At 34.2% G+C, this 20237-nt stretch overlaps 1 protein-coding gene across 1 annotated transcript in view; it reads right to left on the reverse strand.

Moving 5' to 3' along the window:
• Nucleotides 1-590: 590 nt before the first annotated feature.
• The window catches only part of LOC137631180 (ras-related and estrogen-regulated growth inhibitor-like protein), a 34809-nt gene continuing 15162 nt past the window's right edge, over nucleotides 591-20237 (reverse strand). The window contains exons 2-7 of the mRNA XM_068362907.1: nucleotides 19962-20041; nucleotides 17655-17711; nucleotides 14323-14399; nucleotides 12970-13164; nucleotides 8658-8741; nucleotides 591-1581 (exon numbers count right to left, since the gene is read on the reverse strand). Coding sequence (XP_068219008.1) covers nucleotides 1369-1581; nucleotides 8658-8741; nucleotides 12970-13164; nucleotides 14323-14399; nucleotides 17655-17711; nucleotides 19962-20041 — 706 coding nt within the window. The 3' untranslated portion in view covers nucleotides 591-1368. The remainder of the gene's footprint in view (nucleotides 1582-8657; nucleotides 8742-12969; nucleotides 13165-14322; nucleotides 14400-17654; nucleotides 17712-19961; nucleotides 20042-20237) is intronic.

Here is a 20237-nt window from a genome sequence, read left to right on the forward strand (position 1 = left end):
AATGACATCATTTGAAAAAGACGAGACTCCGTTTGGATAAACTTCACAAAATCAATGTTCCATTCATATTTCCCCCAATTACAAATCACGAATATATCTCCGGGTGTTGGGGAGGGACAATGTAATTTCTGTTTGGATAATTAGTTATGTTTTTTTTTTCCAAATGAAAGAATAGAAAATGTCGTGTTTTACGGACTATACATTGCTATATATCACTGGAAATCCTTTTCATTCAGAATATAGTGGGATATAAGTATCCTTCAACAATGCCCAAACCACGGTCTAGGCATATAGTAGCTTAACCGTGGCCCCAACCTAGATACACCCACCAATACATCCTTCATCTGACACAAAGTACAGGTCAAAGTATTAAGTGTTTACAAATGTTCAAAAGTATTTAACCAATATTGAAAAAAAGTATATGAAAATTCGCAATACTAATTCGTACTCCAGAACTTCATGTTTCTGGTTCAATTTGATTTTCAAATGGATAACTTGGATACAAAATAGTTAAATAAATATTCATGCAAATGAGTATGCGCATGCAAATGCTCGTCTATTTGCTTATGTAAACATACAGAGAGAGAGAGAGAGAGAGAGAGAGAGAGAGAGAGAGAGAGAGAGAGAGAGAGAGAGAGAGAGAGAGAGAGACTATCTACATCCAGGTGTATAAAACAAAGCGTCATGGTTCCAATCTTAATAATCGTCGAAGACAATGCTTGGGCCTATCAGAATCCCCTTCTCCAAAGGCATATCATGTCTGTTTATCAGCCCACACACCCATCGTCACTCAGTAATGAATTATATTCAGTCCATTTGACATGTGGCATAATGCACAACAGTTCAGGTATAGTTTTCATTTGCACTTATAAAGGTAAATGGTGAGTACTCAATGGATGCAAATAATGAAATTTAGTAAAAATTATGGTGACGGTATTTACAAAGCAATATTAACCTGGTTTTACCAAAAATGCATGGTTTTATCATATAACGAAGAACGTTATCCAATAAGTTGCGATTACATGAGTGTAAAATAAAGTAGAAAGATGGGAAAGGCACCGAGAGAGAGAGAGAGAGAGAGAGAGAGAGAGAGAGAGAGATTCATTTAGCAATACAATTTACCAACATCAAGTTCTTAGGTGTCAAAAGCAACCAGAATCTCCATCATGTTCAAAAGTAAGATCATCCAGTCATGGAAGACACAGCAGCCTTCCACTTCAAAGACGGCTGCTCAGGAACCCGAAGAAAACGAGTCCATTTCGAGAACGTAGCCACTTCTTCGTGGCTGTTGCTGTCCCCTGGAATATCTCGGAGAGATTCTCTCCACCAATTCTACATCGAAGAGCGTTTAAGCCAGCTAGGTGCGTTTCAGCTGTGATGGATGTGGCCACGTTTTCGTGCCCTGTCTCTGAGGGACACGCGGGGCATGATCGCCTTGTGGTCCTGACTGCTACTGCTGGAAGTGGTGCGATTCATGAGCTGGTTGAACATCTTGGAGACGCTGAGCTTGCGTAGACGCGGCGAGGTTTGGCCTTTTAGTTGGGAGACTTGGCGTAGAAGCCCATCAATGGATTCATTTACCTATGGAGCAAAGGGATATGGTAAACTTTTATTCACAATGAATGGCCCAGCGGTTGATATAATCATGAATTACAACTGACTGCTACTTCATTTTATTAAAAAAAATCATGTCTGCTTTACGAAAATCCTTGAGAAAATCGTTCAGCCTATTGCTGGTTTGGAAAACATGGGGAAATATTTCATCAGTTTTAATTAGGAAAATAATGATGGTATAAAGAATATAAAAATGTTGCGGTAACTATATCATTTATCTATATATAACTATGTGTATATCTAAGGGTAAAGCTTAAGAAAATAGAAATGAGATGGCTTATGGGAATATCACTGCTTGTAAGATTGGAAAATGATGCATTTTTCTAAATCCATCTTAATTCCTTACGTATGTGTCTTTCGGGCTTTATGCTTTTGGAAAGTTATGAGAAACTAAACATTTTACATTTCAGAAATCTGGCACTATTTTTTAAGAACACTAAATACGTATTTTGTTGTGTCAATCTTGTTTATTCTCTCATTATTACCATGATTTCAAAATGATCAGCAAGGATACTTCCATTGATTTTCAAGTTGATTAACAATTAATTAATCATTTTATCCAAAATAGGCCACTGTGTTCTTCAAGTCTCCAAAACACAATTTTCCTTCAGTTTCCCAGTCTTGCACAGTATGCAACAAAAACTGGTGATATTTTTGTTTATTTTTGCTTCGAGCAAGCCTTTTTCTTAAGTTGCCACTTAGAGTTAAATCTTATATTTCACTTTGTAAACATGAATATGTATGAGATAACGTTGGTCGCTTGTTATGGATAATTTCATTATCATTCAATATTATTATTATCATTTGCTAAGCTACATCCCTAATTGGAAAGGCAGGATGCTATAAGCCCAAGGGCTACTACAGAGAAAATAGCCCAGTGAGTAAAGGAAATAAGGAAAAATTATAAGAGAAGTTTAAGAACAATAACATTGAAATAAATCTTTCATATATCAACTATACAAACTTGAAAATAACAAGAGGATAAAAATTGAATAATGTTAGATCGAAGAGAGAGAGAGAGAGAGAGAGAGAGAGAGAGAGAGAGAGAGAGAGAGAGAGAGAGAGAGAGAGAGAAAAAAAAACATTTCATGCTATGAGGATACTTCAGAACAAATATTGAATTATGTTACTGTAGCACAAATCTCTTCGTCAACGTGATTCTGCGAGATTCAGTGAGACTAGTCTTAAAATCTTTGAGTTGACTGTCTGGGAACGAGGGCGTCTAGATGGAGAACAGTTTAAGCAGAGCGTTATAGTCTAATGATAACAATTTACGCATTTAGGGTATGATTTCAAAGTTATTACTTATATTTTTGCTTATGACGTTTTGTGTATAAAACAAACGCTAGTTGGGATAGTGATATCAAAACTTGCAATAAATTATTAAAAGTCATAGTTTAGACTATAGTCAACACCACTTATAAAGTCTAGTCTCTCAATTTTTTTTTTCAGTTTGAGGATTTATAGATAAATAAATAAGAAAATAAGCGAGGTGGAGAATTATCTTCGCTGTTAGAAATATAATTATTTTACTTTTCTATTATTCTACTTTTACTTTACGAACGGAAGACAATAATAAGGTCAAACATATTCAACAACACATTGTTATGTGCAAATTCTACAGGAAGACAATAACAACGTATGTTAATCTATAAGTAATAATAATAATAATAATAATAATAATAATAATAATAATAATGGTGATGATGATGATGATAGGATGGCTCTGGAGTCTAGGCCTATGCTATTAGATTTATAACTAATCGTCTTTTGCGGTTGGCTATTCAATTTTTCTTCTTTGTATCGTTTAGACATCTATTAATGTTTCGTTAATTTTAAAACGATTGGTTATATCTACTTTTTTTTTTATAGAGAATCTGGTGAAATACTTAACAAGAGTTAAAGTTATCCGGTAGCCATATTTGACACATGACTTGCTTGCAGTGTTGCCAGATGGGTTAGTCTAAAAATCCCCAAAACTCGTGATAAAAAACGCCCAAAACAACCCAAAAATCCCCATTTCCACAGATATATTTTCTTCTGATCATGTAGGCTTTACTAATATAGAAATTACTCATCATAATTCATATAAGTGCAAGTAAACTAATTGGAACGATATAAAGGTTTACTCATCTTTGTTTCTTCTGCATAGAAATGTGTACAGAATACCCCCATCAAACATCCAGAATCCCCAAAATCTAGGGATAAATCCCCATATCTGGCAACTCAGCTTGCTTGTGAGAGTGCCACCGTGAGGCCCCGCCCACAACTACATCTCCGATACGTTCTTTACGTTAAATTCATAACTATGGTGGCTAAAAAGGCAGACTCATTAAGTATTTATTATTTTAAATTTTTATTATGATTAAAGATTATTGGATTAATTTTTCCATAATGATATAGCTGATATTTTGATAAAAAATGTAGCATAAATTCTTTAAAATCATGTTTTATTTTTATCATGATCAGAGATTATTGGATTCCTTTTTCCATAATGATATAGCTGATATTTTGATAAAAAATGTAGCATAAATTCATTAAGTATTTTTTTTTTTAATTTTTATCATGATTAAAGATTATTGGATTAATTTTTCCATAATGATATAGCTGATATTTGGATAAAAAAAATGTAGCATAAATTCTTTAAAATCCTGTTTAATGAACTATTTTTTATTTTAAATTTTTATCATGATTATAGATTATTGGATTAATTTTTCCATAATGATATAGCTGATATTTTGATAAAAAATGTAGCAGAAATTCTTTGAAATCATGTTTAATGAACTGTATCTAAGTATTTTATTTTTTTTTTCATTTTTATCATGATTAAAGATTATTAGATTATTTTTTCCATAATGATATAGCTGATATTTTGATAAAAATGTAGCATACATTCTATAAAATCATGTGTATTTTTTATATATATAATTTTTATCATGATCAAAGATTATTGAATTAATTTTTCCATAATGATATAGCTGATATTTTGATAAAAAATGAAGCATACATTCTATAAAATCATGTGTATTTTTTATATATATAATTTTTATCATGATCAAAGATTATTGGATTAATTTTTCCATAATGATATAGCTGATATTTTGATAAAAAATGTAGCATACATTCTATAAAATCATGTATATTTTTTATATATATAATTTTTATCATGATCAAAGATTATTGGATTAATTTTTCCATAATGATATAGCTGATATTTTGATAAAAAATGTAGCATACATTCTATAAAATCATGTATATTTTTTATATATATAATTTTTATCATGATCAAAGATTATTGGATTAATTTTTCCATAATGATATAGCTGATATTTTGATAAAAAATGAAGCATACATTCTATAAATTCATGTGTATTTTTTATATATATAATTTTTATCATGATTAAAGATTATTGAATTAATTTTTCCATAATGATATAGCTGATATTTTGATAAAAAAAATGTAGCATAAACTCTATAAAATCATGTGTATTTTTATATATATAATTTTTATCATGATCAAAGATTACTGGATTCATTTTTCCATAATGATATAGCTGATATATTGATAAAAATGTAGCATACATTCTATAAAATCATGTGTATTTTTTATATATATAATTTTTATCATGATCAAAGATTACTGGATTCATTTTTCCATAATGATATAGCTGATATTTTGATAAAAAATGTAGCATAAATTCTTGAAATGTTTAATGAACTGTATCTTTTATTAAGCGAAGTTTTAAAATGAAGTAATTGAGCTACAACAACCATACGACGAAGACCCAAAGAGAATAGAAGGATTATTTTTATTTAGCGAAACAAATATAGAAAAGAAAAAAGAAGTATTAAACATAATGTGGAAGAAAAGACAAAACAGTACAAGAAGATAAGCGTTAGAGGCGCCGTTGTAAAGGCTATGCCTCACCCCAGAACCTGAACCAGAATGCTTCGTCCCGGGAACCTAGTCTCATTAGAAATGTGCAGCTTGTGAGAGTTGACAGCGACTTTTGACCGAAAATCACAAAATTCAGGTATCACCAGTTTTGCTGTATACTTTACGTCCGAATTCGGCTAACACATACGTACAAACAACCTTGATTTTAAATTAAAAATTTATACAGAGGAGACATTTACACCGTATCGTCCAACTTTTTTTTTTATCTTTTATTATGAAAATACAATTACATTTTCTTAACATACATTTTTTCCTTTTATAAAGAAATATTCCTTAACAAATTATATTTTACATTTTTGTATATACATTATATAACATTAATATATGATAAATTAAATTTTTATTTTATTATTTTTTCTAAATATGTTTTCAAGTTAGAAACATATCGTCCAACTAAATGGCTGTCACTATCATTTTCCCGCAGTCTGTCGTTGTCCATGAAAAAGTCAACCTGCCATTCTTGGCATTTTATTTGAACCGTGTGTTATATGTTTCCGTCTAGGCCTGTATGCAACAGCAAGTTTTTATTAAAGACCGACTCTAAACAGGCAAGTCTCTATTCGTTGTAGCTGGAGTATAGTTCTTATCTATAGGCCTAACTGGCGGATATCATCGTCGATAGCTGGCGTATCAGAAGGTGGGAATATAGACCTTAGCTCTTGTTTTATAGGAGGTAGGCCTATTCGAGACCCGAAGGATACCAGCCTTGGACTAGAATCTTTAGAGGAAAGGATGGAAGTGTAGTGCTAAGTGTAGCTGAAATACTTTCACAATCATATTAACTGTACATTTTCAAGTGGTAATATAGATCTTAGTTTTTGATTTGTAGGAGGTAGGCCTACTCGTGACCCGAGGGACACCATTCCGGGACTAGAATCTCTAGACTAGAGGAAAGGATGAGAGGGCAGTGCGAAGTGTAGTTGAAATACTTTCACAATCTTATTAACTGTACATTTTCAAGTGGTAGTATAGACCTTAGTTTTTGCTTTGTAGGAGGTAGGCCTACTCGTGACCTGAGGGACACCATCGTGGGACTAGAATCTCTAGAGGAAAGGAAAAAAGGGCAATGCGAAGTGAAGTTGAAATACTTTCACAATCATTTTAACAGTACATTTTCAAGTGGTAATATAGACCTTAGCTCTTGCTTTGTAGGAGGTAGGCCTACTCGTGACATGAGGGACATCATTCTGGGACTAGAATCTCTAGAGGAAAGGATGAGAGGGCAGTGCGAAGTGTAGTTGAAATACTTTCACAATCATATTAACTGTACATTTGCAAGTGGTAATATAGACCTTAGCTCTTGCTTTGTAGGAGGTAGGCCTAATCGTGACCCGAGGGACACCATTCCGGGACTAGAATCTCTAGAGGAAAGGATGAGAGGGCAGTGCGAAGTGTAGTTGAAATACTTTCACAATCATATTAACTGTACATTTGCAAGTGGTAATATAGACCTTAGCTCTTGCTTTGTAGGAGGTAGGCCTAATCGTGACCCGAGGGATACCAGCCTTGGGCTAGAATCTTTAGAGGAAAGGATGGAAGGGGAGTGCTAAGTGTGGCTGAAATACTTTCACAATCATTTTGACTGTACATTTGCTGGCTTTGAAGGAGGTAGGCCTACCCATGACCCGAGGGACACCATCGTGGGACTAGAATTTCTAGACTCTAGAGAAAAGGATGAGAGGGCAGTGCGAAGTGTAGCTGAAATACTTTCACAATCATAGTAACTGTACATTTTCAAGTGGTAATATAGACCTTAGCTCTTGCTTTGTAGGAGGTAGGCCTAATCGCGACCTGAGGGACACCATTCTGGAACTAGAATCTCTAGAGGAAAGGATGAAAGGGCAGTGCGAAGTGAGCTGAAATACTTTCACAATCATATTAAGTGTACATTTTCAAGTGGTAATATAGACTTTAGCTCTTGCTTTGTAGGAGGTAGGCCTACTCGTGACCCGAGGGACACCATTCTGGGACTAGAATCTCTAAAGGAAAGAAGGGAAAGATAGTGCGAAGTGTAGCTGAAATATTTTCACAATCATTTTAACTGTACATTTTCAAGTGGTAATATAAACCTCAGCTCTTGCTTTATGGGAGGTAGGCCTACTCGAGACCTGAGGGACACCATTCTGCGACTAGAATCTATAAAGGAAAGAAGGGAAAGATAGTGCGAAGTGTAGCTGAAATACTTTCGCAATCATTTTAACAGTAGGTACATTTTCATCAATTAGGAAATGTGTCACTTCTTATGGAAAACTCTTATTACTGATGTAGCATTGGTTTTTATTGATAATGATTTTATAATCTATCATAATAACGTTGCAAATAGATAATTGCGTCAGAAATCTAATTCGTATAAGGTAAAGGGGAGCCATTGTCAAGATACTCCAAGTTTTAAGTGTGCGATGATAGGGGAAAACACCAAATGTTAGAAAGAGGAAACAGATGCCTTTCTCAAGAGTGAATTTCAATATGATCGGTGGCTTTAGAAAAATATCTATAAAGAAAGAATGAATAAAATGTTCACCAAAAAGTATATAAATTATTGTTTTTGAGTGACTAAAAATTAAAATCAAGATGTGTGATGTTGTAAATTGTTAAATTAGATGGATTTGTTGATAGAAAAATGCAATTAAATGTGATTATACTGTAAATATTGTGATTGTAAAGAATATGTTATTTAACTTTTTAATAAAAAGATGAAAAAAATTAGGAAACGTCATTTCTTATGAAAAAAAACTCTTATTACAATGTAGCATTGGTTTTTATTGATAATGATTTTATAATCTATCATGATAATTTTACGTTGTAAGTAGATAATTGCGTCAGAAATCTAAATCATAATATTAAGTAATGGGGAGCTTAAGAATCATTTAAGTGTGTGATGATAGGGGAAAACACCAAATGTTAGTTGCATACTTAACAAGATAATGTATGTCTATATCAAGGAAAATGATGAATGTTCAGTTTTACTCTTTACACACACGCATGCATACTGAAATATATTTGCGTATCTGAATGTGGCAACTCTATTTTCGGATATATGGTACAAACATATAGTTAATTATAAGACAATGACTGTAGAACTAACCTGCGATACCATTTCTGCAGCTGAGACCTCCACGAATCTGCAGCCATACTGTTCCGCCAGTTTTCTCCCTTCGCTTTCAGGAACCTTTGCCAAGGTGAAAATAGAAAGAAGAGTCAGGTGAGTATCTTTCAGCTCAAATTTATTTAATTTCTACATCTTTTCGGTGAGAGAGAGAGAGAGAGAGAGAGAGAGAGAGAGAGAGAGAGAGAGAGAGGCCAAGGTGAAAATAGAAAGAAGAGTCAGGTGAGTATCTTTCAGCACGAATTTATTTAATTTCTACATCTTTTCGGAGAGAGAGAGAGAGAGAGAGAGAGAGAGAGAGAGAGAGAGAGAGAGAGAGAGAGAGAGAGAGAGAGAAGAGTCAGGTGAGTATCTTTCAGCACGAATTTATTTAATTTCTACATCTTTTCGGAGAGAGAGAGAGAGAGAGAGAGAGAGAGAGAGAGAGAGAGAGAGAGAGAGAGAGAGAAGAGTCAGGAGAGTATCTTTCAGCACGAATTTATTTAATTTCTACATCTTTTCGGAGAGAGAGAGAGAGAGAGAGAGAGAGAGAGAGAGAGAGAGAGAGAGAGAGAGAGAGAAGAGTCAGGTGAGTATCTTTCAGCTCGAATTTATTTAATTTCTACATCTTTTCGGAGAGAGAGAGAGAGAGAGAGAGAGAGAGAGAGAGAGAGAGAGAGAGAGAGAGAGACCTTGAAATATTTTGTTCGGTTGATATTTCCGTAACGATAATATTATTAGTGACTTTGTTGTTATCAATATGGTATATATTTATACCCGTTTCATCCTCACCATCATAAGTTTTGAAACGATCAATTATAGACCCATTAATACTAATATTAGCAAATACCTTAAGGTAAGGCGCAGTATTGGCTTAAATAAACAAATACTTCTCAAGATAAGCAGTCAGTTCCGGCTAAATGAATAAACACGTTCCCAGAATCTCGAGTCTATGATACACAAACGAACGGGACGAAATTAACCGCCACGCGTCGTACCAAATCTTTGGAGCCGTCCCAAAAATTTTGAGGCGAACCTCGTGCTCACCGCTACTCATGTATCAGAGGCTTTCAGAGATGTTTTAGAGGCCACAATGACCTTTGAGCCTCAACTCTTTTTAATTCCTAATGCTGTCGTGCGCTTTCTACTGAAAACAACCGTTGATTCGGTAGAACTTCAAAAGTTCGAGCTTGCAGCTAATGTTTTCATGTTGAACAACATTTGAGGCGAACCTCGTGCTCGCCGCTACTCATGTATCAGAGGCTTTCAGAGATGTTTTAGAGGCCACAATGACCTTTGAGCCTCAACTCTTTTTAATTCCTAATGCTGCCGTGCGCTTTCTACTGAAAACAACCGTTGATTCGGTAGAACTTCAAAAGTTCAGACTTGCAGCGAATGTTTGCATGTTGAACAGGCTGACATAAGTCTCTTTTTTATAGTTTATTGTGAAAAATATGTATCTGTTTTAATGTTATTGCTGTTCTTAAGATATGTTATTTTAAAATATTTAATTTAATTTATTCATTACTTCTCTTGTGGTTTATTTATTTCCTTATTTCCTCTCCTCACTGGGCTATTTTTCCCTTTGCAGCCCTTAGGCTTATAGCATCCTGCTTTTCCAACTAGGGTTACAGCTTAGCTAATAATAATAATAATAATAATAATAATAATAATAATAATAATTAGTGCTCATTCCTAATAATGTGATTCACTTTCTACCGAAAGCAACTGTTGCGAACCCAAACAGGTTACGTGACTGAGTTTAATTTTGAACCCAATGTATCAACGAGGGTTTTAGTACTAAGCCCGGTGTTCTAACCGGCATTGCTTCGAACTCCTCCTTGAAAAAAAATGCCTTGTGTAATTTTCTTTGGGATACCAAAGGCCTTCAGTGGGATGCAAACCGAAACTATTTAAAGATACAAAACGTAATTGGTCGTTATGGTTATGAGAAATATAAATACAGTAGGCCTAGTACAAAATTCCGGTGGTAAAACGAAAGATGGGTCTAATATCCAAAGGTAGCATATTGTCACATAACGTAAGAATGACATTTGAAGTGATGAGGAAATTAGTCTCAATTTTATCAGAGCCATGGCGTATGTCGTCTGCTATCATAAGGTTTCTATTAAGGCTAACTTTATATTAACGTTGAGCTCTGCACAGCTATAAACTCTCTCTCTCTCTCTCTCTCTCTCTCTCTCTCTCTCTCTCTCTCTCTCTCTCTCTCTCTCTCCTGCAATAAAACCAGACATTCTGACTTCATGCGTAATATGATTAGTGTCCTTTGCCAAGAATGAATCATTTCTATACATTACTGGCTTTATCTCAGGACAAATTTATCCCTCAGGAAAACAGATTGCTATGTAAAAATAGACCATCTCTAAAGAGCAGAGGGTTGAAAATAGACAAGCTATCTTTCTTTTTCCGATCGTCCTATTTCAAACTCACCTCTCTTTCTGGCTACCCTATGTACAGTATACACATGAAATTATATATATATATATATATATATATATATATATATATATATATATATATATATATATATGTGTGTGTGTGTGTGTGTGTGTGTGTGTGTGATCTCTTTTTCTCAGGTGTTTAATGCTTACAAAGAACCTTCCTTAACTTTCTCCTTCTCTCTGGTCATCGTAGAACAATAGTACCACTCTCAATCTTCAATCAGAGGACATGGGTTATTTCCTTAAATATTCAATGTATATCTGAGGGCCTAAGCTGCAAATTATTTACCTGGTTCCTAGTCGACTGGTGTGGGCTCCCCTGAGAGAGAGAGAGAGAGAGAGAGAGAGAGAGAGAGAGAGAGAGAGAGAGAGAGAGAGAGAGAGAGAGAGAGAAGGGACTATTACGTTTCATGATAATGATGACGGATTTGGGAAAAGGTCACCTTGTGCCTTCACTATGAATAACATATTTGATAGAGTTATTCATTTAGTCCTGTTGATGATGAACACAAAAGATGGATTCTTGTTCGAAGGAGGAAGTTGAAATGTTGAATGACTGAATTAAATTGGCGGCATATGCCCCGGCGTTAGGGCCGTGGAATCATGCACCGAAAGGGCTCTGCCAGACCAAGCGCGATGAGCGGCGAGGTTAGCGGCATGACTCGGGCGGCTGCAGCGGCTTGAGGCTTCCCGTGCCTCCTATCTGGCCACCTACATAAGATACCTAAGGTTTCAATTTGCCGAGGGAACCTCTTGCCGCTAACCTCGCCGCTAGCCGCGCTTGGTCTGGCCGGGCCCTAAGTTGTATTAAATTAAAAGTTTAAAGTCCCTTATGAAAGAGGGAAGGGACTACAGTAGTGACAATGCCCTAGCCGGACAATGACCTACAGAGTGACCATATATCTATATGATCAGAGCACAAGCCCACTCTCCACCTAAGTTAGGACCAGGGAGAGCCAAATAATAGCGGCTGATGACTCAGCAGGTTGACCAGGCTCCCCCTAAACCCCCTATTCTTAGCTCACAAGGATGGTGAGGTTGCAGACACTAAAAGAAACTACCGAGTTTGAGCGCGACTCTATCTCCTGTCCAGTAGAGACGTTTCCAATAGACCACAACAATCCTTAAATAGTTAAGTTTAAGTGTTAGGTTTAGAAATATATTTTTTTTCCTAGCAGTAGAGAGGAATTAGTTTATCGTAGAATATTAGAATGTGTTAAGACGTTATCTTTGACTAGGGACCGAGAGTTTTCTGCTGATACTACCAACAACCATGATAATAGCTCTCTATATAACATACATTGTCAAAACTAACGCAGTAAATTATCATAAGAATGATTGAACAAAATATAAAAAAACAAAAAATCCAAAAAAGAGTTAAATCGACACGAGGAATGAATTGTGTACGGTCCATTTAAATTGGACAGGGGAATAAAAAAGAAAAGAAAAAAAAACGAACAAGAACTATTTTTAATCCTCTTGCACCCACGGGATACATAGGGCCTCAATGAATTCACACATTATGTCTCTTTCCTGTGCCATCTCTATGAGCTCAACACAATTCTCAGATCAAACCTCTCTCCGCATTGCTTTAAGAAATACAGTATATCGATTTCAGAAAACAAAAATTATATAAATGTTCATCACTTTTCCCCATTCGCTTTAAAATACAATGTCGTCATGCCTTGCTATATCGTTGTAATATCTACAAACCCATTTACTAATCATTGTAGCTTATTTTCCTAAATTTACCAAGTTTTACATATTAAACTCACAAGTACTCTTTCATGTTCCACATCAAAATGAGAACTAAATCTAGTTTGCCAAACAGTTGGTGTCCTTAGTCTCACCTGTCTTATATGTTCCAGATCCTTCTTATTGGCCATAATCAGAACTGGTGGATTTGGCTGGTCTCCGCCACAAGCGGCGGTTACAGCTTCAACTGCTCGCACGGCTATTTTGAATGACTCCCTGGAAATGATGCTGTAGACGACGAGCCACGCCTCTGCCCAAGCCACGGTCTCCCTTGGCACAACAACCTCATCCTGGAAATGACATACAAATGATGGAAAGTTATTCCTGGAACCATCAGCCAAACGACAGGTATTTTATTTTGTGGGTTAAAGAAATATTGTCAAAGCTGTTATATTTGACTATTATAAATTAATTTCAAGTTAACGGTCGCAACAGAAGTTGGAGTCGTTAATCCTACAAAAAAGTGGGTTAGGGGCTGCCAACGCAAGAGCCCGTGTCTTACACAAGGTAAGGCAATCTACACACAAACACACACACACACACACACACACACATACACACACCTACAAAGGTAAGGCGATCTACACACACACACACACACACACACACACACACACCTACAAAATTTGAACTCAGGTCTACCTAAAAAAAATTCAGGTTTTAGTTTATATAAAGAGCCACTGCTTCACACATATTTTGGAGATTGGTCTCTCTATACGATTATGAGTCAAGTAACTTTGTAAAATGTGGAGAATTAATCACTTCAAAATTTAGAGATTATAGCTCTGATAAGACTTAGAGATAAGCAGCACAACATTCTTGAAGCAAGCCTCTATAAAATGCACTGGGATGTTTAAAATAATAGAGATTGAGATTGAAGATGATCTCATACTAAATAGTGCAAATCTAGACAATGAGCCTTGGGTAATGTTATGACAAGTATCTATCCTGACAATACCACTATTACGGTATTACAAAAATGAATAAAATACGGCAATATTTCAACTTGGTCCTACCCAACTATTACCGCTTGCCAGTACATAAAAGCTTGATTTTTTTTTCCGCGAGCGAAGCGAGCTCACGGCGGAGCAAAAACCATTAAGGACTCTATCGAAATATTACCAAAATCTAATGGTTTAGGACTTTATCGAAATATTACCAAAATCTAATGGTTTAGGACTCTATCGAAATATTACCAAAATCTAATGGTTTTTGCTCCGCCGTGCGCTAGCGAAAAAATAAAAACATCAAGCACCCATGTACTGGCAAGCGGTAATTGTTGGGTGGGACTCTATCGAAATATTACCTAGAATATCCCCCCCCCCCAACCAAAGGATCTAAGATTAACTTTATCATAAACCAATACTGTAATAAACAAGGAGTGAAACTAAAGTTTTACCTAGAGCAGGAAGATGGGATATCATATAGGGGAAATCACTGATTCTTACCAAGTTTGATGATAGGTCTAGGATTTCCAAAGCGATCTTTGAACCGTCGACTGGCATCGTAGCTCTGTAAATCATATCTGGAAAGTTATAAGAGAATTGTCAGTTTGAAACTGTCATTGAGGAGTAAAGAAACAAAAATATGTTTTCATGGTAATGGAGAAAATTAATAAAATTTCCTCAACATTGTTGGAAATATTTGAATTAGTTCTTTGAGGATAGGTTATGTCATTCATTAGAAATCATTTATTGATGAAATCATACCTGGATACGCTGCGTGGAGTTATTTTGACAATCAGTCAGACGAACAAATAGATAAAAATACAAAGAAGTTCATATGAACATGGTATATATATATATATATATATATATATATATATATGTGTGTGTGTGTGTGTGTGTGTGTGTGTGTGTTATTGTACGTATATAAATACACACACACACACACACATATATATATATATATATATATATATATATGTATGTATGTATGTATGTATGTATGTATACACACATACATACATATAGGTATATAGCATGCGTGTATTTCAGGTGTTCATGCGTGCTTGCTTGTGATCTCTATATAGCCTACTACAATGTAGGCTATATTCAAAAGTGCATTTACATACAATAGAAGTACTATATAAATAACTATTTTGATATAAGCGGTTTCCGTAAATCAGTTCTTTAAGAATAGACTAAATCAAACTTCCTACAAATCACTAGTTTCAACAAAGGTTCACCAGGAGCACATCAGACCCCCACAGAGAATTCACATCCATCTTTGAACTTTCCTATCCTGACTTCTTGTACCCCTCCACCCATGGAAATATGAGCCCATGTCTCATACTCTTCTCTTCTCCATTCACAAATTCTAACGTAAATTTTACTTTCCTCATTTTAATCAAAATCATGATTAATAATGTTCATATATATGTGATGGCCGTATACCGCTAGACTTATACTGAATATCCATAGCCTCTGTACCATGGTCTTCCACTGTCTTGGGTTAGAGTTCTCTTGCTTGAGGGTACACTCAGGCACACTATATACTATTCTGTTTTATTTCTTTTCCTCTTGTTTTGTTAAAGTTTTCATAGTTTTTATAGGAAATATTCATTTTAATGTTACTGTTTTTAAAATATTTAATTTTTCCTTATTTCCTTTCCTTACTGGGATATTTTCCCTGTTGTGGCCCCTGGGCTTATAGTATATTGCTTTTCCAACTAGGGTTGTAGCTTAGCAATTAATAATAATGATAATAATAATAATCATTAAACTGAAAATGCTTTTATATGAGACTAATTACAAATAAACTGCAAAAGTACTTAAAGAACAAGTAAACCAAGATAGTTTTGATAATAAACGAAACAAAGAATTTATTTCTGGAACGATGATATAATATTTACCAAATATGGATAAAACCACAATTAAACTATTGACCCCTATTTCATAATCATATCAAAATGAGTAAAGCCATAATTAAATCCTTGACCCCTATTTCATTACCAATTTAAACTGAGCTAAACCGCAATTCAACCATTGACCCCTATTTTATTATCACATTGAATCAAACATATTTACGTATCACACTGAACCTTGTGACCTCTATACCAGGTCTCTCATTACAGTCTTGTCATGAATTCTCAGGTATGAGGATACGCATTATTTATACCCTCTATTTCTACTAATTATCTTAGAAGCGTGTCCAGACATCCACTGACTTTTTAATCTTTTAGGGGTGAATGTAGTTCGTTGGGACAGGGTAAGTCTATGGATACGGCTCCTAGGTTAGGTTAAAGGGAGAACCTAAGGTTAGGTTGGTTAGGTTAGGTTAGGTAGGAAACATTAGGTTAGGTGATGTTCTTGTGTCTGTAAAATGTGGTTTCTCACTGTCCCAACAAACTACTAAGGCTCCATCTGTTATTAATAAACTTTCCCCTTTATCAATTTAATTTTTGTAAATTTCTTCTGTGATTTTTTTTTTTTTTTGTTCGACCTTGTTTCTAGTATTGTTCCCTTACCTAGTCTTCAGCCGCTGATTCTCATCTTAATTTGTTAGAGAGAATGATTGATAAAAAGCTAAGAGATGAACAAGCAGAATTTAGAAAAGGTAGAAGTTTTAATCTTTTATTTATAAACTTACCACTTTATCAATTTAATTATTGTAAATTTCTCGTGATTTTTTTTTTTTTTTTTTTTTCGAGATTGTTTCGAGTATTGTTCCCCTGTCTGGTCTTCAGCCACTGATTCTCATTTTAATTTGTTGGAGAAGAACTTGCAGTCTATTTTATTATTCAATTCTGATGGTGAAAGTAATCTCCCGCACCGTCGTTCAGTTAGTTTTTTTTCATGCATGTTGCGTAGGATTTTTCATAATTCTGTCCATCCTTTACACTCAGATATCCCCAGATTGTACCATCCTGTACATAGTACTATAGTCAATTCTTTTTAGTGAGGAAGATTTGCACTGATTCACAGGGGTGCCTTTTTAGCTCGGAAAAGTTTCCTGCTAGCTGATTGGTTGGAGAAGATAATTCTAACCAATCAGAATGCAGGAAATTTTTCCGAGCTAAAAGGGCACGCTGCGAGTCAGTGCAAATGTGCTTCATTAAAAAAATTTGAGTATAGGTATGTACTCAGTTCTAACAGAATTGCCTTCTTCAGCACAAGGCTCAATACTACGCAGTATTCTGGATGTTTTATTCCAGCGGTGACCAGATTGCGTAATGATCTTCATAATCTGGCTGTTGAATTGCTGGAACTTCAGAAGTTCAAACTAGCAGTGAATGTTTTTGCGTTGAACAGGTTGACAAAAGTCTCTATTCATAGTTATACGTGACAGATCTATTTTGATGCTGTTACTGATATTAAGATGTTTAAAATCTTTTTATAGCTACTCCTTTCCTCGCTGGACTTTTTTCCCTGTTGGAGCCCTTAGGCTTGTAGCATTTTGCTTTTCTAGCTACGGTTGCAGCTTAGCTAATAATAATAATAATAATAATAATAATGTTTTGGTAGGAGACCCTCCTTCAAACAGGTGGAGTTAAATACTATGGCTGCATCGGCAGAATTCAATTTCTTGTCCAATTTCTCGATTCTTCGGACAATTCTTTTTTCAGGATTGCTACATTCAGCTGATTTGTATCCTTCACCCTGATGAGCTTCGCCAACTTGCTAGCTGAATGTAGCAATCCTGAAAAAAGAATTGTCCGAAGAATCGAGAAATTGGACAAGAAATTAAAATAATAATAATAATAATAAACTGTGTGTGTCATTTCAAAATCGCCTACCACTCGTGCCAATAACCTCCATTTATTAACACAAACCCATACCTGTATCAGACTGGTATTCACCGATGAATCTCTTCGTTAGGTAACGTACGGTCAGAGCTGAAAAACAAAGATGCTAGAGATACACAACAATTAAATGCTTGTAAAAAATATAAGTAAACAAACATACAAAACTGACTGATAGACTTTTAAATATGAATTTTCAGACAATAAGTTATTGGATCATGATTCTCGCATTGCCTCGCTGATATCATCCTCTTACTCTCTTACTTATCTTTTAAAAAAAAAGCGTACCATTATAAATAATAAAGTTTCTAAAATTAACTTGTAATCAAATTAGTAAATAATATGTTCTAGCAATCGTAATAAAAAATTTTATACAAAAATATGAATGGTAATAACTAAAATCTAAATACCTCTAGTGATTGAAAAGCTTTGTAGGAACTCTGATGAATAAGGCAGTGGATACGACCAAAACGATTTGCTTATATAAAGTCATTCTGCGTCGAATTTACTTTTTAATAAATGAACAGCATCCTCTCCATAAGATTCAGTTAGAAATGAACGTAATTAAACTAGTTACAAAGATTCTAAATTAGAAATTATATGAAATATTCAAATAAAATTTAGGTCTTCAAAGGAAGCACTAATTTTTCTCACGTGATTTACTTATATCAAGGAATATTTAGGTCAAATTTAGGCCTTTGAAGGAAGCACTTTTACTCACGCGATTAATTACAATCGCTGATTGCTTTAGTAATATTTATAATTACCAAAGCAAAAGCCGTTTATGATATTCCTCTTGTAATTTTCTCTTGAAAATATCACCTTTAGTCAATTCTTTTTAGCGATGCTGATTTGCACCGACTGGCAGTGGTGCCCTTTTAGCTCCGAAACGTTTCCTGATCGCTGATTGGTTGGACAAGATAATTCTAACCAATCAGGTAGCAAGAAACTTTTTCTGAGCTAAAAGGGCACCACTGCTAGTCGGTGCAAATGCGCCTCATTAAAAAAAATTTAGTTTTTTTTTTTTATAGATCCTTCCTTTCTGGAGAGAGTTGATTACACAGATTACTTTGGTTAAATTAAAAAGGGCACATGCCAATGACGGAGCCTAGATAAACAACAGGAACAACAACAACAACAACAAATGTAACGATTTCTATTCCACTGCAGGACAAAGGCCTCAGATGTGTCAATTCATGTCCGGGGTTTGGCAAGTTTTCATCACCACGTTGGCCAACTGCAGATTGGTGATGGTGGTCTATGTCACCTGATTATAAAAGTACAGTTTAAATAAGAAAGTAGTTGAGAATCAAACCGTGAGACGATGTAAGGTTTTCAATCTAATTACTTATAAAAACTACAGTGAAAGGTTTTTTTTTTTTCTTTTTTTTTTCTTTTTTTTTTCTTATAACCAAGGCAAGTGAGCTTGACACCTCGGGGTTGAAAAAGTTTAAAAGAAAATTGTATGGATCTATGTAACATTTGAGGCTTGTCATTGTGAGTGTCATTTACGTATAGGATTTATGTACACAAACAAATACACACATACACGCAAAGATATTGAAGTATGTTTCATTGCGGGAAAGAGAGATGTACAATTAATATTGATTTCAAATGTATTTATGAGCTCTTGTAATTCTAAAACAAGAAATCTAAAAGATTCATATATATTTTATCATATTTTAGGTTATTACTGTAAATATCTGCAGCCGACACTTGCATCAGTCATGAATTCAAGCATGTTATCGAAGGTAATTTCCCTCCAGAGTTGTTGTTCAGATTCAGGAAAGAATTCAAAGGGAACGGACACGCTATATATATATATATATATATATATATATATATATATATATATATATATATATATTTATATAAATAATCACACACATGGATATATATATAAAGTATATATATATATATATATATATATATATACTGTATATATATGTATATATATAAATATATATATATATATATATATATATATATATATATATATATATATATATATATATATATATATATATACGCGTGTGTGTGTTTGTGCGAATGCATATATATGTATACACACATATTTACACACACGCATATATATGCATATATATATGTATATGTATATATATATATATATATACATATATATATATATGCATATATATGTATATGTATATATATATATATGTATATACATATATATATATATATATATATATATATATATAATTCACTTTATATAATTATAATTTAGGAGTCAAGTTGCCGATATATAATGTTAAATACTCAACACTATAACTATTTTATTTTTTTTGGACGAGATTCATCGATTTTCATCATGAAACTAACCTGTTTTCCCCACTGCCTTGCTTCCAATGACTGCCACTCGTGCCTGACCACTGAAATCGTCTCTGTCAGGAGAACGCATCCTGAAAGAAATGAATGAATGAATGAATGAATGATTGGTTAATCATCTGGCGTCATAACATCAGTGGTCATTGATGTCAATTGGAGTGTGCTTAATAAAGAATAACTTTAGATAAAAACCTGGAAAACAAAACAGAACTGAATATATTATTATTATTATTATTATTATTATTATTATTATTATTATTATTATTATTA

This window comes from Palaemon carinicauda, chromosome 39 (genome assembly GCF_036898095.1).
Source record: "Palaemon carinicauda isolate YSFRI2023 chromosome 39, ASM3689809v2, whole genome shotgun sequence".
In the NCBI taxonomy this organism is placed as follows: Eukaryota; Metazoa; Arthropoda; class Malacostraca; order Decapoda; family Palaemonidae; genus Palaemon; species Palaemon carinicauda.